We start from the raw sequence: 15,344 nt of genomic DNA on the forward strand, positions 1-15,344 counted from the left end.
TCCTCAGTTTACTGATCTACATCCCCTGCAGCAAAGTGTGAACACAACAGAAATAACAGGACATTTGCTCACATGAATTAGTCCTGGAGTAACCACTGTTTTCATAGGAAAGCACAAACCAACTCTTCCGCGCACTAAAAACTGTTCGATTTCCACTTATGAAAAGCAGCTGAAATAAAACATGCAGAGCGCGTGCAATACATTTTATGCAACTACAGGTAAGAATCCATTCTTTCCATTTCTCAAGGGGGCGGATTCTGATTTTTAGCCTAAACAACTTAGGTTTTACACAGTTACACTGTCCATGTCCACACTAACTGTTAACCATTTCCTTTCTAGCAACTCCGGGAGACATCGCGCAACTCCATCAGATTTTTAAGAGCGACTCGAACTTAAAGATGATGTCTGAATCCCGGCGTATTTCGCGAAAGCCAGCAGGGGTACAGACAAGCAGCCGGCTGTGCCCAGGCTGGCCGGGCACAGCGCTCCATGAGGGCGGGCGCAGCGGCCGCCATTGAAAGAGGCGGGGCGCGCCCCCGTCTGCGCCTGCGCGAGGACCCGTCCCGGTGCGGCGGGCGCGGGAACTTGCGCGGGCGGGTGGAGTGGCGCGGCGGGCTGGGCGCGGATGGGGCTTCCCTTTCTCATCCCCTTATCCCGGGGCTCTTCCCCCTGGGAGCCGCCTCCTCGGAATGCTCTGTCCCGCTGGAGGACTCGGGAGGGTGGCCCCGAGGGGTTACGAGTGCAGGGGGGGCCCTCGGCCCGATGTGAGCCAGCGGTGGGAGGTTGTGTTTTACCGGACCCCCCCGTCCTGCTCCCTGCGCCTTTCCCTGGAGCGCGGCGGTGTTTGCTCGGGAAGGGCTGGGAAACGGGATTATTCGGGATACATGCGCCTTCAGCGGCGTCTTGGCGCCGTTCCTCAGCCGTGAGATACCGGAGGGGTTGTGTGGCAGCCTCCGGAGGGGTTTGGGGTCGTTCCTTTGGGTCAGGGATGCTCCAAGTGCGGCAGCAGCGCAGGGACGGCTGGGCCTGGCTTTAGGACTGCTTTTAATAGATGAAACTCTGACTTAAGGAAATAAAACTTGCCGACTGACACTCCCTGAGGGGTCTAAATGAGCGGCTGGATTTTTGTATCCCAGTTTGCGGCGTTGAAGTAGGCAAGAAGAAAGCCCATAGCGCTGTACTTTTGATTTGCAGGTGTTCCCTATCCAGGCACAACTTTATATAAACACCTGGCAGCTTTTCAGCCTGGAAAGGGTGGGAATGTTGCCCTTGAATTAAGTAGTACGGTGCAATGGGGAATTTAATTTTTTTCACGTGTGCCAAATGAGGTAGATTACCCATATGAAGAAAAAGGTAATCTGTTAATTTGGCCCTGTTAATGGTTAATGGTTGCTGTCTGTTCATGAAATTGTCACAAAGGGGATATATTTAACAAACATTTATCTGGGAAAGTGCTACTTTTCACTCACTTTCACAGTTTAGTTCTATTCTGCGTTTTTTGACTAAAATATTTTTGTTTTAAAAAGTTAGTTTTCGAAACTGTGTGGCCATTTGTAAACATGCCCTCCCCAAACAAACAAAACTCCAGTCCACAACTGGATTCCACCTGATGAATTACCTCGTATTTAGAAGCTATTGAAGAGTCAGACAAGTTGTATATTGGGTGAATAGTTCTATGTAAATTCCTTCTCTCGTGCTGAATATGTACATGTGCTGGTGTGTATACACACCTGTGGTTCTGATGGATGTTCATCTGAACTGACCTTGCATCTGTTGCTTGTTTTCTGGCCAAGGTGTGTGTGAACTATAAAATACAGCTCTATTTTTTTTTTGCAAGTTTTACTCTTTTTCAGTGTTTTCTAATAGTGGTTTGTGATCAGTTCACTAAAGAACTGTAAAGGTCTGTATGTGAGATTATAAATAACAGTTACAAAAAGTTGAAAAGTTTTAGGGCCTAATTCAGTGTGGGATTTTTATGTAGAATATAACAGGTGCTTTTTGCATCTGTTATCATTCAGGTGTTTCATTAAGGTGCAGAGGTGGTACCTTCACATTCTGGATAACACTTTGATGTTGTTGTCATGAGTGTTTTCTTCTTGAGCATGTGGAAGATCATTTTGTGAGAATCTGAAATGTTCTTCTTAACAAATTCTGAAGAGACACAATTTGCTTTCATAAACTGGAAACTACAATAATCTTTTTCTTATTTTTATAGGGCCACACAGTCATTGCTTTTCCTGCTGGATCCATCATGATAACTCCAGCTTTTGAACTGACCCAGGATCCGGATTTTCTCACAATAATAATCAGAGTACCTTATGCCAGAGCTTCAGAGTTTGATGTGTATTTTGAAGGGGAAGACTTTAAATTTTATTCTAAGCCATACTTTCTCAGGCAAGTAGTGGAAAAACTTATAAAATTTGAACTTCATAGTAAAGATTGAACTTAATTTTGGTCCCTCCAGAACATTCTTCATCTGCAGCTTTTACAAGGGTGGCTGCAGACAGCCCACTTCATGCAAAGATCTGTTATTTTGGGTCTGGCCTCTTTGTTCTTAGGCATTAAATCCCATTAAAGAGAGTTGAAAGAAACTTTTCTAAATTTAACTTACGATATATTTTTAATTGTGAGGCAGCCAGACAGACTTTGGCTGTAGTTTTGTAGAACAAGTGTGTCTTTTCCTGTGAGGAATCCATGGGAATTTAACTGCGTGGCTTCCATTACTATCAAAGGGAGTCACGTAGTCTAATCCTTTGGGCTGCTTTTGGAATGTGCCTTACATTTTTATAGGCTGAGATGTTAAGTTGCCTCATTGAAAGCCTGACTAATTCTGCATCTCATTTTTTGCCCACAGATTGACACTTCCTGGGAGAATTGTAGAAGATGGCAGAGAAAAAGCATCCTATAATACAGACGAAGGTATTGGTTCATGTTATTGGTATATATGTCATTAAAAATGCTACTAACTCCAGTAATTTATACTTGAAAACAAAAAAGCAATAGAGCCTATAAATTTGTTGCTTGCAGAGTGTTTATTACAGGCTTGACTTAAGACAATCAGTTTGCTGAAGGAGTTTCTTATGATCTTGTGTAACTTGTTTGGTGGCAGGATTAAAAATAAAACAGAGCTTGTATTCTTCCTTTGGTTTGTGTTTATACAGTGTGAGTCAGGAGACCACAACTGGTTAAATATTCTCTTTGATGTTTTATCATTAAAATCTTTGAGTTTTGTGAAATAAGGTTAAAAACATGCACAGAGATTGATGCATAATGAAATGCTACCAGTATGTGTCCCACTTCCTCTGAGCCTTTTTGATGAGAGGAAAAATGCACATTTTTGTTTGTCTTGGATATTTTAATGCACTAACTACGTTCTGACTTTCTTTTAAGGAACTTTTACAATTAGGTTACCCAAGGAGGTTCCTGGCCAACATTTTGAGGGCCTGGACATGCTGACATCTCTTTTAGCACCAAAGAAATCAAGATCAGCAAAGCCTTTGGTAGAAGAGATAGGTATGATAAGAAAAATTGTGTTTATACTAATGATATATGTACATAATGAAACGGTTTTAAATCTAAAGTGATATATGTGGAAAAATACAGTATTTATTACTGGCTAGTCCTAGGTGTGAGAAGGGTATGAATAAATGTAGAAATAAGTATGTTGTAGACAATATACATGTCAGCTTTATAGGTTTAGTTATGTTAAAATTTTTCCAAAATGTGCTTTAAAATATGCTAATTCTCTGTAGATCTCTGTACCCCTCTAGTGGCTGTAGAGCACACACACATTGGAGTCTTCTGCTTTCTACAAACTACCACAACTGGACTTTTAGCTCATATAAGCAGCTGATTAAAACCCCAGGTTCTGGTGGATATCTTGCTTAACATCAGTATTTAACAGACAAAAATGTTTGACTATCTCTGTTTAAACTTTTAGTACCTATCTTAAATTATTGATAACATCACTTCTGTCAGGGTCCTCTTAACATCAAATTCTGATCTTGTTGAAATCAGTGGAACAAGTATTTCAGTCTTTGAGGGAGTACACTTAAAAATTTAGCATTCCCGGTCTTCAGTTTTGAAAGTGGGAGAGTTGGAAGCAGGACCTATGGGTCACTGACCTGTATGACCCCCCAGTGTTGTGTGAGATTTCTTAAAAGATGTAGTAAAATGAGAAAGGCTTTCTGTGCTACCAGTGTTTGCCTTTCTAGGAAATCATATATATGTTTTCTGTGCACTGATTTTCTTTCTCTGACCATACAATATATGCAGCTGCCTCTGCTGAGCTGTCTGAGGAGGAGGAAGAAGAAGAATTTGACTGGGAAATAGAACAGACCCCTTATGAAGAAAGTTCAGAGAGCATTCCACCACTGCAGCACCCTTATGGATTTGGGAATTTGCGGTCAGGGGTGTTCCAGAGGCTGCAGGTAGGTGCATTTTTGTCTTTTCCTGTTGTAAAAGTTCTGTTTAACTGGCTGTGTAGGCTCTCTGGCTCACAAGGCAACTTTTGAAGAGTGGACTCTTCAAGGTGTCTGTCCACCTGGTGTCTGGGATTCACTAGCATTATGCTGAAGCATCTAAATTTGCTTTTGTGGGTTGATTGGTAGGATAGGAGACTTCAAATGCTGTTACTCTGCTCTTGTGCCTTCAGCAGTTTCTTTTAGCCATGAATTGATTGAAACTAATCTAAAACCTGTAGCATGCTGAGTAGTACAACAGTACTTGTAGTCCACAGCACTGTTATTAAAATAGCTGATGATTTTTTTGTAGTGTTCTTGCTCTAAGCAACTAAGTTGTAGCTGTTTAAAGCAAGTTAATTCTGTAACTCTAATTATTGCATGAATCGTAGTATTTTCAGGTTTTGGAGCAGAAGGATTGCTATTTATGGAGAAAGTATTTATATTCTGTTAGAATATACATACTGGTTTACTTGTGAAGAAATACATTTCCCAGCAGCATTAAAGTACCACTGCTTAATGATGTTTAAAGGGGCACTGCAATTGCCTATTAATTCATGTACAGCCACTTCAGAGAGCGAGAGTAATCTCAAAAGTCACAAGAACAGTATCTGTGATTTTTATCTTGTCTTCATTGTGGTTGTGTGCTTTTGTTAAATATTTCAACTTTTACAATAATGCAAAATAACCTCCCTGCCTTATGATAAAATATCCTGAATAGACTTGATAACATCATGAATTCTAAGAGGCTTCAAATAATTGCATTTCCTTGGAATTTGGATGTTTCATTTGCACAGTGAAGGCAGAATTTGGAAAGGGAGGTTGAAGATCCGGGGATTTCAGTGTAATGCTGATCCCTTCCTAAATTATTACTAAATCAGTCTTGCATGTCATACGTGTGGCTTGGTCCTATAACTTTTTGGCTCCCTTTGCAGGATGAGCTCAGTGATGTGATTGACATCAAGGATCCAGACCAGACCCCTGCAGATGAGCGAAGGAGGAGACGCCTGGAAGCTGAGGCTGCCAAGTTTGAGCCTGATCATTACCTGTGAGTATTGATTGACTTCACCTGCTCAAGGAGAGGGAGCTCAGCTGAAATACATTCACTTTTCCTGTTCATAAATTATTTGGTTTAAAGATCATGTCTGGAAAGAATAATTTCACTTTTCATTTGTCTCTTTCTTTGTCTCACCAGGGCAGGCCCTGGAGGGTTTTCTTAGTGTGACACACAAGACATTGCCCATCTGTTTTGGGGTTACTCAACTGTTTAATTACTGCTTAAGTCCGTGTTCAAGTGGGGCTGCTGTGAACTCTTGCAGAACATTGTTTCATAGTTCACCTCTTCAGCAGCTGAGCAGCCAATCCCTGCCAGCATTTTGGGTTGTAGATGTCAGAGCTTTGTTTTCCTCTTGTGAAACAAGAATTAATGAACCATCCTGGTCTATGAGGAGGTAATTTCAGTTTTGAAGTTAGGAATATTTTGTCTTGGCCACTTTGTTTTTTGCTTTCACGTGAAAGCTGTTTTAAAGCAGAATGAGGAAAAGTTCCAAATCAAAACTTTGTGTTTCTTTTGTGCTTCATTCCATGTAATGAACATGGAAGTGATTCTTCGTGTTCTTTTCAGGTTGGTTTTTTTCAGGTCAAGTTAGGTTTAGAAGCTGTAAATAAAATAAGTTGGAGCCATGAGATCTATTAATATACATTGATTTCTGCAAGATGAGTTTGGTGGGGGAAGAGTTTAGTCCCCAGTAGGGAGAACTAGTCCTCTGGTGTGTTTTGTGGGGGTCAGGAAGGCTTTACCCACTGGGAGTTTTTTCAGAAGGTATCTTTGCAAACCTGGAATTTTTCCCCAGTTGGATGTTTCAGAGGCAGCCTCATGTCTTTCTGTAGCACACAGAAAATAGAACAGCTTTCTGGAAATATCACTTGAAAGTACATTTCACTAGAACTGAAGTAGTTCCTAACCTATAATGGGATGCAAATTACAGTAATTCTAAGTTTCCACTTTAGACTCTGTGTTCTGGCCTGGTAGATGAGTTACACCATTTAGTTTAATGGCTGGGTTTTGGTTGCTTCAGAACAGATGATCCCAGCCTTTCTTCAAGAAAAATTGTTTTCCCAAGTACCCTGATTAAGAACAGAAGCTCTGGGAGAAACGGTGGCAAACAAGTGTTCTGGTGCCTTTGAGCAAAGTGTACACTGACTGATATCTCTAAGTGACTTTATAATGACATTGAAGGAAGGCAACAAAAACATCTGTCAGCGTGAGAGTGAAGCAAATTCCATTCTCTGTTCAGTAGACTGGGCAGGTTTTGTGTGGTGATTAAGAAGGTTTTAAGAAATTTCCTGCAGTTTTTTTCAGTTCTCTGTATTTATACCATTGTTTGGCTCGAAGAAAAAGCTCATATGGTAAAAGGAGGCTTAGAACTTGAGTCCTTTAGTCGAAATCCTCCCAGAATTACTACATTGAGGTTTTTACCACAGTGGCTTTGTGCTGAGATGGATGTAATCTCTCTTCCAGAATTCATGTACAACTCTTCTTTTTCAACTTTCCTGCTTCGTGTCCTTGTTTGCCTAAAAGTCCATCCCTACTCTGTGCTTACCCTTCAGCTGCACACCCTTCCTCCCCACAGAATACCTAGTTCTTGAGTGGGAGAGCTTCCCAGTAAAAACAGGTGATTTGTCTGAGGAGCCTTCTCTTTGGAATATTTTCCTTTTAATACATCCAGAACAAATCATGTTTGTTCAGCTTTGTGTCATGCTGCAAGCTCATCAACATCCTGGGGTTCTGGGTGGCTCAGGGAAGGTGGAAGAAGTAAGGAAGGGATACTATGAGATAAGAGAATGTTGTTTATGCTTTTAATAATGATTATTTTCTGCTTTTAAGTCAAAGAACATATCTCTAATGTGTGGAAAATAGCCCAGAGCCCAGTGAGGTGTATTTTATATGTGCATTAATATATACCCACATGCACTATGAACTGAAATAAATAGCATATGACTTTTCTATTTCTTTTCCCTAGAGCTGATTTTTTTGAAGATGAAGCTATTCAGCATGTTTTAAAGTACAAACCCTGGTGGGTTGATGCACATAAAAAGCTGACAGCCTTGCAGAGGGAAAGTCATCAGGAACATGACACTCATACATTCGGTGAGAACATGCTTATATATCTATCTATATATCTGTGCACACACCTGTTGCTTGAATGATAATTGCTGTGATGCCATGTTATGGTCTAGGTTATTGTTCTTAAAGGAAATTTATTACCTTACTATTAGTTTTGTGGGTCTCGGCCTTTTTTTGAAGGAAAATTGTGTCTTTTTAGAAACCTAAAGGGATGTTTTCAGGGTTAGTAGATGGCCTTGTAAGAGCATTGTTAACAGATAACTGAGGTCACCTCCCTGCACACAGTGACTGCAGAGAGCACTGCAAGTTACTATTATGCATATTCTTCTATTGTCCTTTGCTCATTTCCTTTGTAGTATGAAAATCTGATATTGAAAGCAGATAATGATAATCCCTTCACCAGAGGTTCTTAGTGAACTAATAATACCTGCACTTTCACATTTGCTACAGGAGAAGAACAATGGAATTTGGGTAAATGTTGTGTATTTTACTGTGAATGTAATCTGATCTTCATTCCTGGTCTCTTTTCAGCCTCTGAAGCAAGAAATTGTTAATTATATCCATCATAAATATTTGATTTAAAAAGCATTGGACAAAGGTACAAAGAAGCTTCAAAACAGAATAATGAGGGGTTCTTTTGTTTGTTTTTATCCATTCACTCCTTAGTAAATGAAACACTCTTACTGTTTGCCTGTGTTAAGGAATATCATTAAAATGAAGAGCTGCTGGATGATTTTATTGAGGAAGGTATTGAGATAGGTGTGTTTTTCTTCAGTGTGTTGCTGGGTTTTAGGGGCAGCAACAACAGAAAAACTACTTGAGAGCTTGGCAAGCCTGCTAATGAAAATTACACAGAAAATGGAGCTACATTAAGGGCATTTTTCTCTAAACCATTTGTTAGAAGAATGATAAAAAAAATTGGTCTGAGTCAGATATGGTTGAGTGAAGAGGATTGTGTAGTTTTGTGGATCTTGAGGCAATTTAAGTGACAAAAGAAGAGATGTGGTGTTTGGATGATGTTAATGACAACGACCCACCCTTTCCCTTTGAAAGACCTCAGTTTTGGTAACATTTGTACTGTTTGAATGACCAGTGACTGAGACCAGTGGAGGCTCTTAAACCTGAGTTGTGGTGAGGGAAACCACCATGAGAGGGAGTGCAGGTTCCACTTGAAGGTCTATGAATGGAAATACAAAAGGGCAGGAGGTGGGTCCAGGCTGTTCCCTCTGGAATCTGATCATCAGCAGGATTAATTCCCTGTGGGTTTTTGTTGCTTCATCCAATCAAAGGATGATCCAGCTAATCAGAGTTACAGATCCAGGAATCCTTACAAGCTGGGTGCAGTTGGACTGCACATCTGCCTGACTGTGTGTTCCATCCTGCCTGGGGAGTGGAGGTGACAGAACAGGCACATAAAAGGAACAGGGACTGTGTTAAGTGAAGGGCCTTCTTTACTGCTTGAGAAATCCCATGTTATTTCCTCTAAACCCGAGAAGTCTGCCTGCACTAAGCCACGGTGTGCTGTACAGGGAGAAGGATAAGGAGGCTTTCACTGCACTGGAGTGTGCTCCTAGTGAGGAGCCTTTGAACACAAGTGCTTAGCTGTAAAAAGCCAGAGGGTACTCGAGCACAGAAGCTCTAAGGGCACAAACACTATCCATGTTGCAGGTTGTTCCAAGGTGTTGTATGATGTGTGGTGATTCTTTGAAACTGTGTATGCAGGAAGGTGGGAGGTCAAACCTTTTTTCCTACAAAAATCAGATAGAAATGTCGCCTGTTTACTTCTGAACTTGTTTAAGGGCATAAAGAAAGAGGGGTTGAAATCTTGATGCAGGGTTGTTTTTTATTGCTTATGGAGAAGAAGCATAAAATGAAAGTACCCAGATTTCTTTCTCTTCCTGAGTTCTAAATTCATGTCTTCTGTTAAGGAAAACATCTAAAATAAGGTAATTTCCACCATCTTCCATGATGAGGACTTCCAAGTATACAGCCTGTAAAGAGACTTCAAATATTGAGATGTTTAAAACGTGGACAGCTCATGGCAGGTGTACTGCCCTGGCCAGCTTGCAAAAACTTTTGTCTGTCCTGTATGAAGGAAGGTTTTGTTCTTGATTTAAACATGTGCTGTTCCAAAGCTGTTAGAAAATGTTTATTTTCTTATTCAGAAACACTGAATGAATGGAATAAGTTTTTGTTTCTTCTTTTTCCTTACTTATACTGATGTCCTTTTAGTCGTTCTCTTCAGTGTTTTCTTGGAACTAAAAACTTCATTATGTTTGTCTTCGTCTTTGACTGCAAGGAGTAATTAGGAATAGAGATGGCATTTTTTATTTTTTGCATGGCATTACAATTAACTGAAGATTTTCTTTGGTTGATTACTGCTCTTATATTCATCTCTGGTTATTTTCTCCCTGTTTTTACATCATCAGGTTTTTCTAATGTCTCATTACCAGATTTTTTTTTTTTCTTTTTGGATTATCTTTTCTCATTAACATTTAAAGTCTTTGTCTCTCCTCTGTCCTTACCTTAAATCTATTTTTATTTGACCTTTTTCTCCAACTCGTGTGCATGGTGTGTGTATTTTACCTTTTTTTAATTTATTCTTTTTTTGTCCTTAATGTCTCTTCTTTCTTTGGTCCTTTTTTTACATTTTACTGTGTATCATCTCTCCTGGCCCGTTTTGCTCACACTTACAGTGTCTAATGCAAGTCAAGTAATATTCCATAAAGCCCAACTAATTACCCAGCCTTTCACATGAGGGAATAAAACTTTTGGAAAGCTTTCTTTTTGCTGCTGCTGAAGTTTACATCAGTGTCTCCTGCTTCTACAGATTTCAGATGAAAGGGTTTGTGTTTTCTAACAGTCACATTCAGCTTGGTTAAAAGTTCATTTTTATTCTACTTCCAGTTGCACAACTGTAAAAACTCCTCTTTAGGCAACACAATAATCTTCAAAGGCTCAGGCTGACATATGTATTCAATCTAACATTTATATGCTCCAAGGATATCTTATTTTGTTCATGGTAACCTGTGACCATTCTCCTGATTTCTTTATAGAATGAGAAGCAATTTCCTCTTAAAGATCCACCTTTCAGTAGAACTTGGCTCAAATATATACCATTACTGGTAGATTCATAAGTTTAAGATGAATAATTTTTCCTTTTTTATCAGATTTCTGCAATTGCTCTGCCACCTTTGCATCATGTCTGTCTTCCTGCCACTGCTCTGCTGCAGAGCAGGTATTTGTCATGTGAGGGAAGATTGCTTTTTATTCATGCAAAATCCTTAATGATCTGTCTCCTCTGTAAAGTACCTCAGGTTTTAAAAGGCAAGAACAGTAAGAAGAAAGAATGATGTATGGCTTTGATATGGTTTGCAGGAACTGTGTGTTTCTTAAAGAATAATGGGAAAAATTAGTATAAGGAGATTGTGAGATCCAGGAAAGACTGTCCAAGTCCAATGATTCCATGGAGAATGCCTGGAGGAAGAAAGTCAGAAGTGATGTGGAGGAAATGTGTTGATTCAAGAAGTGCAGGGAAGAAAATATATTAGTGAAGGAGCTAAAATTTTAATGGAAGAAAGGCAAAGAAAGGGGAGGGATGAACAAAGCAGACTTGGCTGATCATAGTTTAGAGGGAATATAGATGTGCACAGGAGGATAGCTTTGTGTTTTTAGACCTCCTAGTTCACTTCCTGTAAAACTGAGGCTCTTCTCATCACAAGTCTCCCTGACAGAGCTTTAGGGGGTCCTAAAGATGGGCCCATCTGCAACTTCTCCAAAAATGGCCCCGTGTACAAGGGAAAGAGCTTTTCTTGAATATTCAGTGCCACGTTTTTAAATGTGGAGTCCATACAGGAAAGAGAGGTTATCAGGATGTCAACACTGTGGGAAGGTTCAGTAACCTCTCATAAACCTCACAACAAATTCAAGCACAAGAGACAAATCAATAAAAAATCAGCTTCATTAGTTCAGTCACTTGTTTAAGTCCGTTACTATCAAGTATTTTCAAGGCAGTATCCAGCACTGGGGAAAATGCTGATCCTGCACAAAGCCTTTGGGCATCTTTTAGGCAGAGTAGTGCTGCCTTTTATCTCTTAATGGCTTAGGAAGAGCTTGAAAAGAGAGTTGTTTGCTACTGATTAATATCAATAACTAACTTTATTCCTGACTAATCCTCTCTCTGCTGACTAATCTCCTCCTTTATCTGCTGTTGCTGATTCCTTAACCTACAGGGATAGAAGTACACATTTAAAAACCTCAATATGGTAAAATAATATTTTAATTTAAAACATAAAATAAAGAGGGATCAGTTCTCCTCAGTTCTTTTTCGAGAGAGAGCTGTGGGATTCAAGGCTTGGCTTGACAGGACCTTAAGCCAAGGCTCTGCTCTCACCAGAAAACAGCTGGTTATCAGAGGTCCTTCCTGACCTGTGCTTTCCTGATCTGACCACTGAGTCAGCTCTCTGTGCAGATATAGCACATTTTATCTAAGTGCCCCTAACACATTTAGAACTGGAAGTGTCATAGTGGTCTGGAGATACAGATCTTACAGTGATTTAAGTGGTGTTATCGCAGCAAAATACCAGTAAGGCTGTAACAAAACACCCTCTGGCTGTCAGTCCTCATCCTCCCCTCAGAGATTAAACTGTGCTTCATTGACACTCAGGTTCTGAAGGGCAATTTGAAATATCTTTATTTTAACATGAGGAATGGCCAGTTTAAAGTATGTAAAAGAGGTGATTAAAGTGTAAAGGTAATCTCTGCAGAGCTATCTATCAGTAACTTTGTGAGGTGAATTTGTCTCAGTCCTTTAGGCTTGCATATATTAACAGTTTCGCTGGGGCTAGAAGGGTGGTTTTGCCACTGACAAATGTACAAAGCAATGTAAAGTCAAAGTTACAGAAAACTTGCAAATTTAGACTTGATAAGTACCAGCAGCTTCTGCTTTGCATCAGATTAATATTAATTGTTGTACAGACTATTAAGTAAAATGTTGGTAATGCAAGTGTATGGAAGTGCACAGCTTAATACAGCAGAAAGTGCAATTACAATTTCACTTGTTCATCATACTCCGTGTACTTGGCTTTTTGAACTGGGAAAACAAAGAAGGTGGTGATTTGGGTGTGTTAATAGTGAGTTTTGTAGTAAATGTGGGTAGAGTCCTTCCCAAATCTTTGTTTGCAAAGCCTAGCCATGATGATGATGAATAATGAGTTTCAGGCCTGGATAGTTCACTTTTAAAGAATGGATAGATATTTATTTGTAACATTAAAGTATTTTCTCCAGAGAGAGATTTTATGTGGAACACCTGGCACTTTGCAGTGAGTACATCATGTATCATTTACCTTTGGGAATTCTCTAGTCTGTGTCTTGTTTGCCATTGTTTAGTAAACTTGGAATTTCTGTGTTTATGGTCCAGTTGTAGATGTTATGATGCTTCAGAGCTTGCATTTTAGAGGAAGAAAACTTTATTCCCATGTTTCATGAACTTCACTTGGAATTATTTTGCTTTCTGCTTAAAAGAGAAATAGGGTTCACATTTACATTGAAGCATCAATTTACAAAGAAATGTACTGATAGAATATAGATACATCACCTGTATTAGTGATATAAGGTGTAATACAGAGCTGCTTTGCATGGACAGAAAAACAGAGTTAGAGCTGCCATAGTCTTACTAAATTGTCACTTTTTTCTAGATCTTAGCAAGTGGAAGAGATTGGCTTTGTCATGATGATACAAAAACTGGAATTTCTTTTTGTGGGAGCTTGTAAATAAATGGAGACTGGCTTGACTCTACAATAATGTTTAGCTCATCAACAAGTTTCCATAGGAACTTAAATCAAGCATTTCATGGTTATGAAGCTGATAGAAACATAAAAGAAGTTCATACAGTAGAAACATTGAAAAATGTTCCTCCTAATGCATAATTTTATGCCCTGAGATGAGGTGCCTGCATATGTACATGCCTTTGGCATCACAAACGTTTGTTTCAAAACATGTCATCAAATTAGAAAGCTCCTGTGATAAAGATCACCAGTGGATAAATCCACCAGTCTTACCAGTGGATTATATCCCAGAGATTGTGGATTGTGTGAAACATTTGAGGAGAAATATCTGTGAACACACTGAGCTGCTGCTGTGGTGTGACCAGACTCTGCTCACTGCACCAGTCCTACTGAGTAAATCAGAGCCTGTGGGCAGGGAATGCCAGTGCTCCATGCAGCCTGGATGGAAATCTCTTGGCTTTGGCTTCTGGCAGTTTTAATTGTTCTAAGTGGCTTCTTGGTTTCCATTAGGTTGGCACAGAAGTGGCTCCTACTCAGTTCTCCCAAAGGAGAAGGTACTGGGTGAGAGGATTCTTTGGCTTGGCTCAGTATTGCCACTCTTAACTAAGGGAGGTGCACTGAAGATAAGCCAAGTCTGATGGTCACTGATGGGGGATACCACAGCTCTTTGGGAGGAGATGCAGCTTCCATAACTATTGGTGGGGATAGGATTTTGATCTTTTAGATCTCCCTCAGACACTCGAAGGATGTTCTCAGACGGCATCAGCAAAGATCCTCAACCATGCCTAGGTCATGAGTCAAAATGGATGAGGCTTAGAAAACAGAATTGTACTTTTTTTTTCCCCCTTCCCTATTCTTTTAGTTCTTGCCCTTTTCTCCAGTAAGAAAATCTTTTTATCCTATCTTCTTTTATTTCTCCCACACAAGGTGGACTTAAACTTCATCTTACTCAGCTTCTGATTGTGCATCCAGGCAGAAATCCTTGGCACTTTGAGAGGTTCCAAATCATCAGTGTGTACATGCAGTAGACTGCAGGGCTGGAGCTTGACATTGAAAGGAATATATCAGAGTTTAATAAAAGTTAAAATGAAAGTAAGAATGATTTAAGCTTTTGCTTGAGTGATGAGTGACTTGTGATTAGTTACATGCTCCTTTTTAAAGAGACTGTTCAAGTAGTATTACCACCTATTAAAATGAATGTGCCAGCTTTAAATTCATAATCAATTATCCTTTTACTTTTTATAGTTGTCTTCTCTGAGGAAGAGAGAGAGCAGCTCAGAAAGTTCACAAATAAATCTTACCTGCTGGATAAAAGGAGCCGTCATCATGTATATCTTGGATTAATTGATATCCTCCTGGCATATTGCTATGAGATCTGTGTCAATGAAGGGGACAAAAATGTAAGTTAGAAAAAATAAAAATATGTGTTAGGAACCTAGTGCTGGACCCTGTCCTGCCATTTAGGAAACTTATTTTTTAAAGTGAACTTACTTCCAAGCACTAAAAATATATGATTAACTTAAAATTAAGGACTTTGTATCTCTAGATTGAGTTGTTGGGATGTATGTGGGGATTATTGGGATTTCCAAATACTTGTGTTCTTCTGCAGCAGCATTTTAGTAGGAGAGATGTGGAATTGCAGGAGATTTCAGACAATTCTGTTTGTTTCTGATTTGTGTTGTGATGGGTCTTGGTTTATGTAAATGGAAATTTAACAAAATAATTGTTCTTTTTTTGTTCTATGCTGTTATGTGGATAACTTGCCCTTTTGGAAATGGACTTGCTTCCCAAGTACAGCTTTGAACCTTGAATCTCCTCTGCTGGTATTAACCAGTGAGGTGTTTTCTGAATGCTTTTAATCAAAATATTGGAACATGTAATCAAAATTCTGTTCTGTCTTAATCAGATTGGCTTGGAGGGCATGGTTTGTAGAAAGAGAAGCAGAAATGTCCAGACCTCTTTACTCAACAG

General features: G+C 39.6%; 1 protein-coding gene across 1 annotated transcript in view; it reads left to right on the top strand.

Annotated features, from left to right (window-relative positions):
• Window positions 1-757: 757 nt before the first annotated feature.
• SHQ1 (SHQ1, H/ACA ribonucleoprotein assembly factor) overlaps window positions 758-15,344 on the top strand; it is a 43,728-nt gene continuing 29,141 nt past the window's right edge. Inside the window, exons 1-8 of the mRNA XM_029958377.1 lie at window positions 758-1,150; window positions 2,216-2,394; window positions 2,855-2,919; window positions 3,391-3,513; window positions 4,276-4,430; window positions 5,396-5,508; window positions 7,484-7,611; window positions 14,619-14,773. Coding sequence (XP_029814237.1) covers window positions 2,252-2,394; window positions 2,855-2,919; window positions 3,391-3,513; window positions 4,276-4,430; window positions 5,396-5,508; window positions 7,484-7,611; window positions 14,619-14,773 — 882 coding nt within the window. The 5' untranslated portion in view covers window positions 758-1,150; window positions 2,216-2,251. The remainder of the gene's footprint in view (window positions 1,151-2,215; window positions 2,395-2,854; window positions 2,920-3,390; window positions 3,514-4,275; window positions 4,431-5,395; window positions 5,509-7,483; window positions 7,612-14,618; window positions 14,774-15,344) is intronic.

This window comes from Manacus vitellinus, unplaced genomic scaffold, assembly GCF_001715985.3.
Source record: "Manacus vitellinus isolate BGI_N305 unplaced genomic scaffold, ASM171598v3 scaffold_14_pilon, whole genome shotgun sequence".
Classification (NCBI taxonomy): domain Eukaryota; kingdom Metazoa; phylum Chordata; class Aves; order Passeriformes; family Pipridae; genus Manacus; species Manacus vitellinus.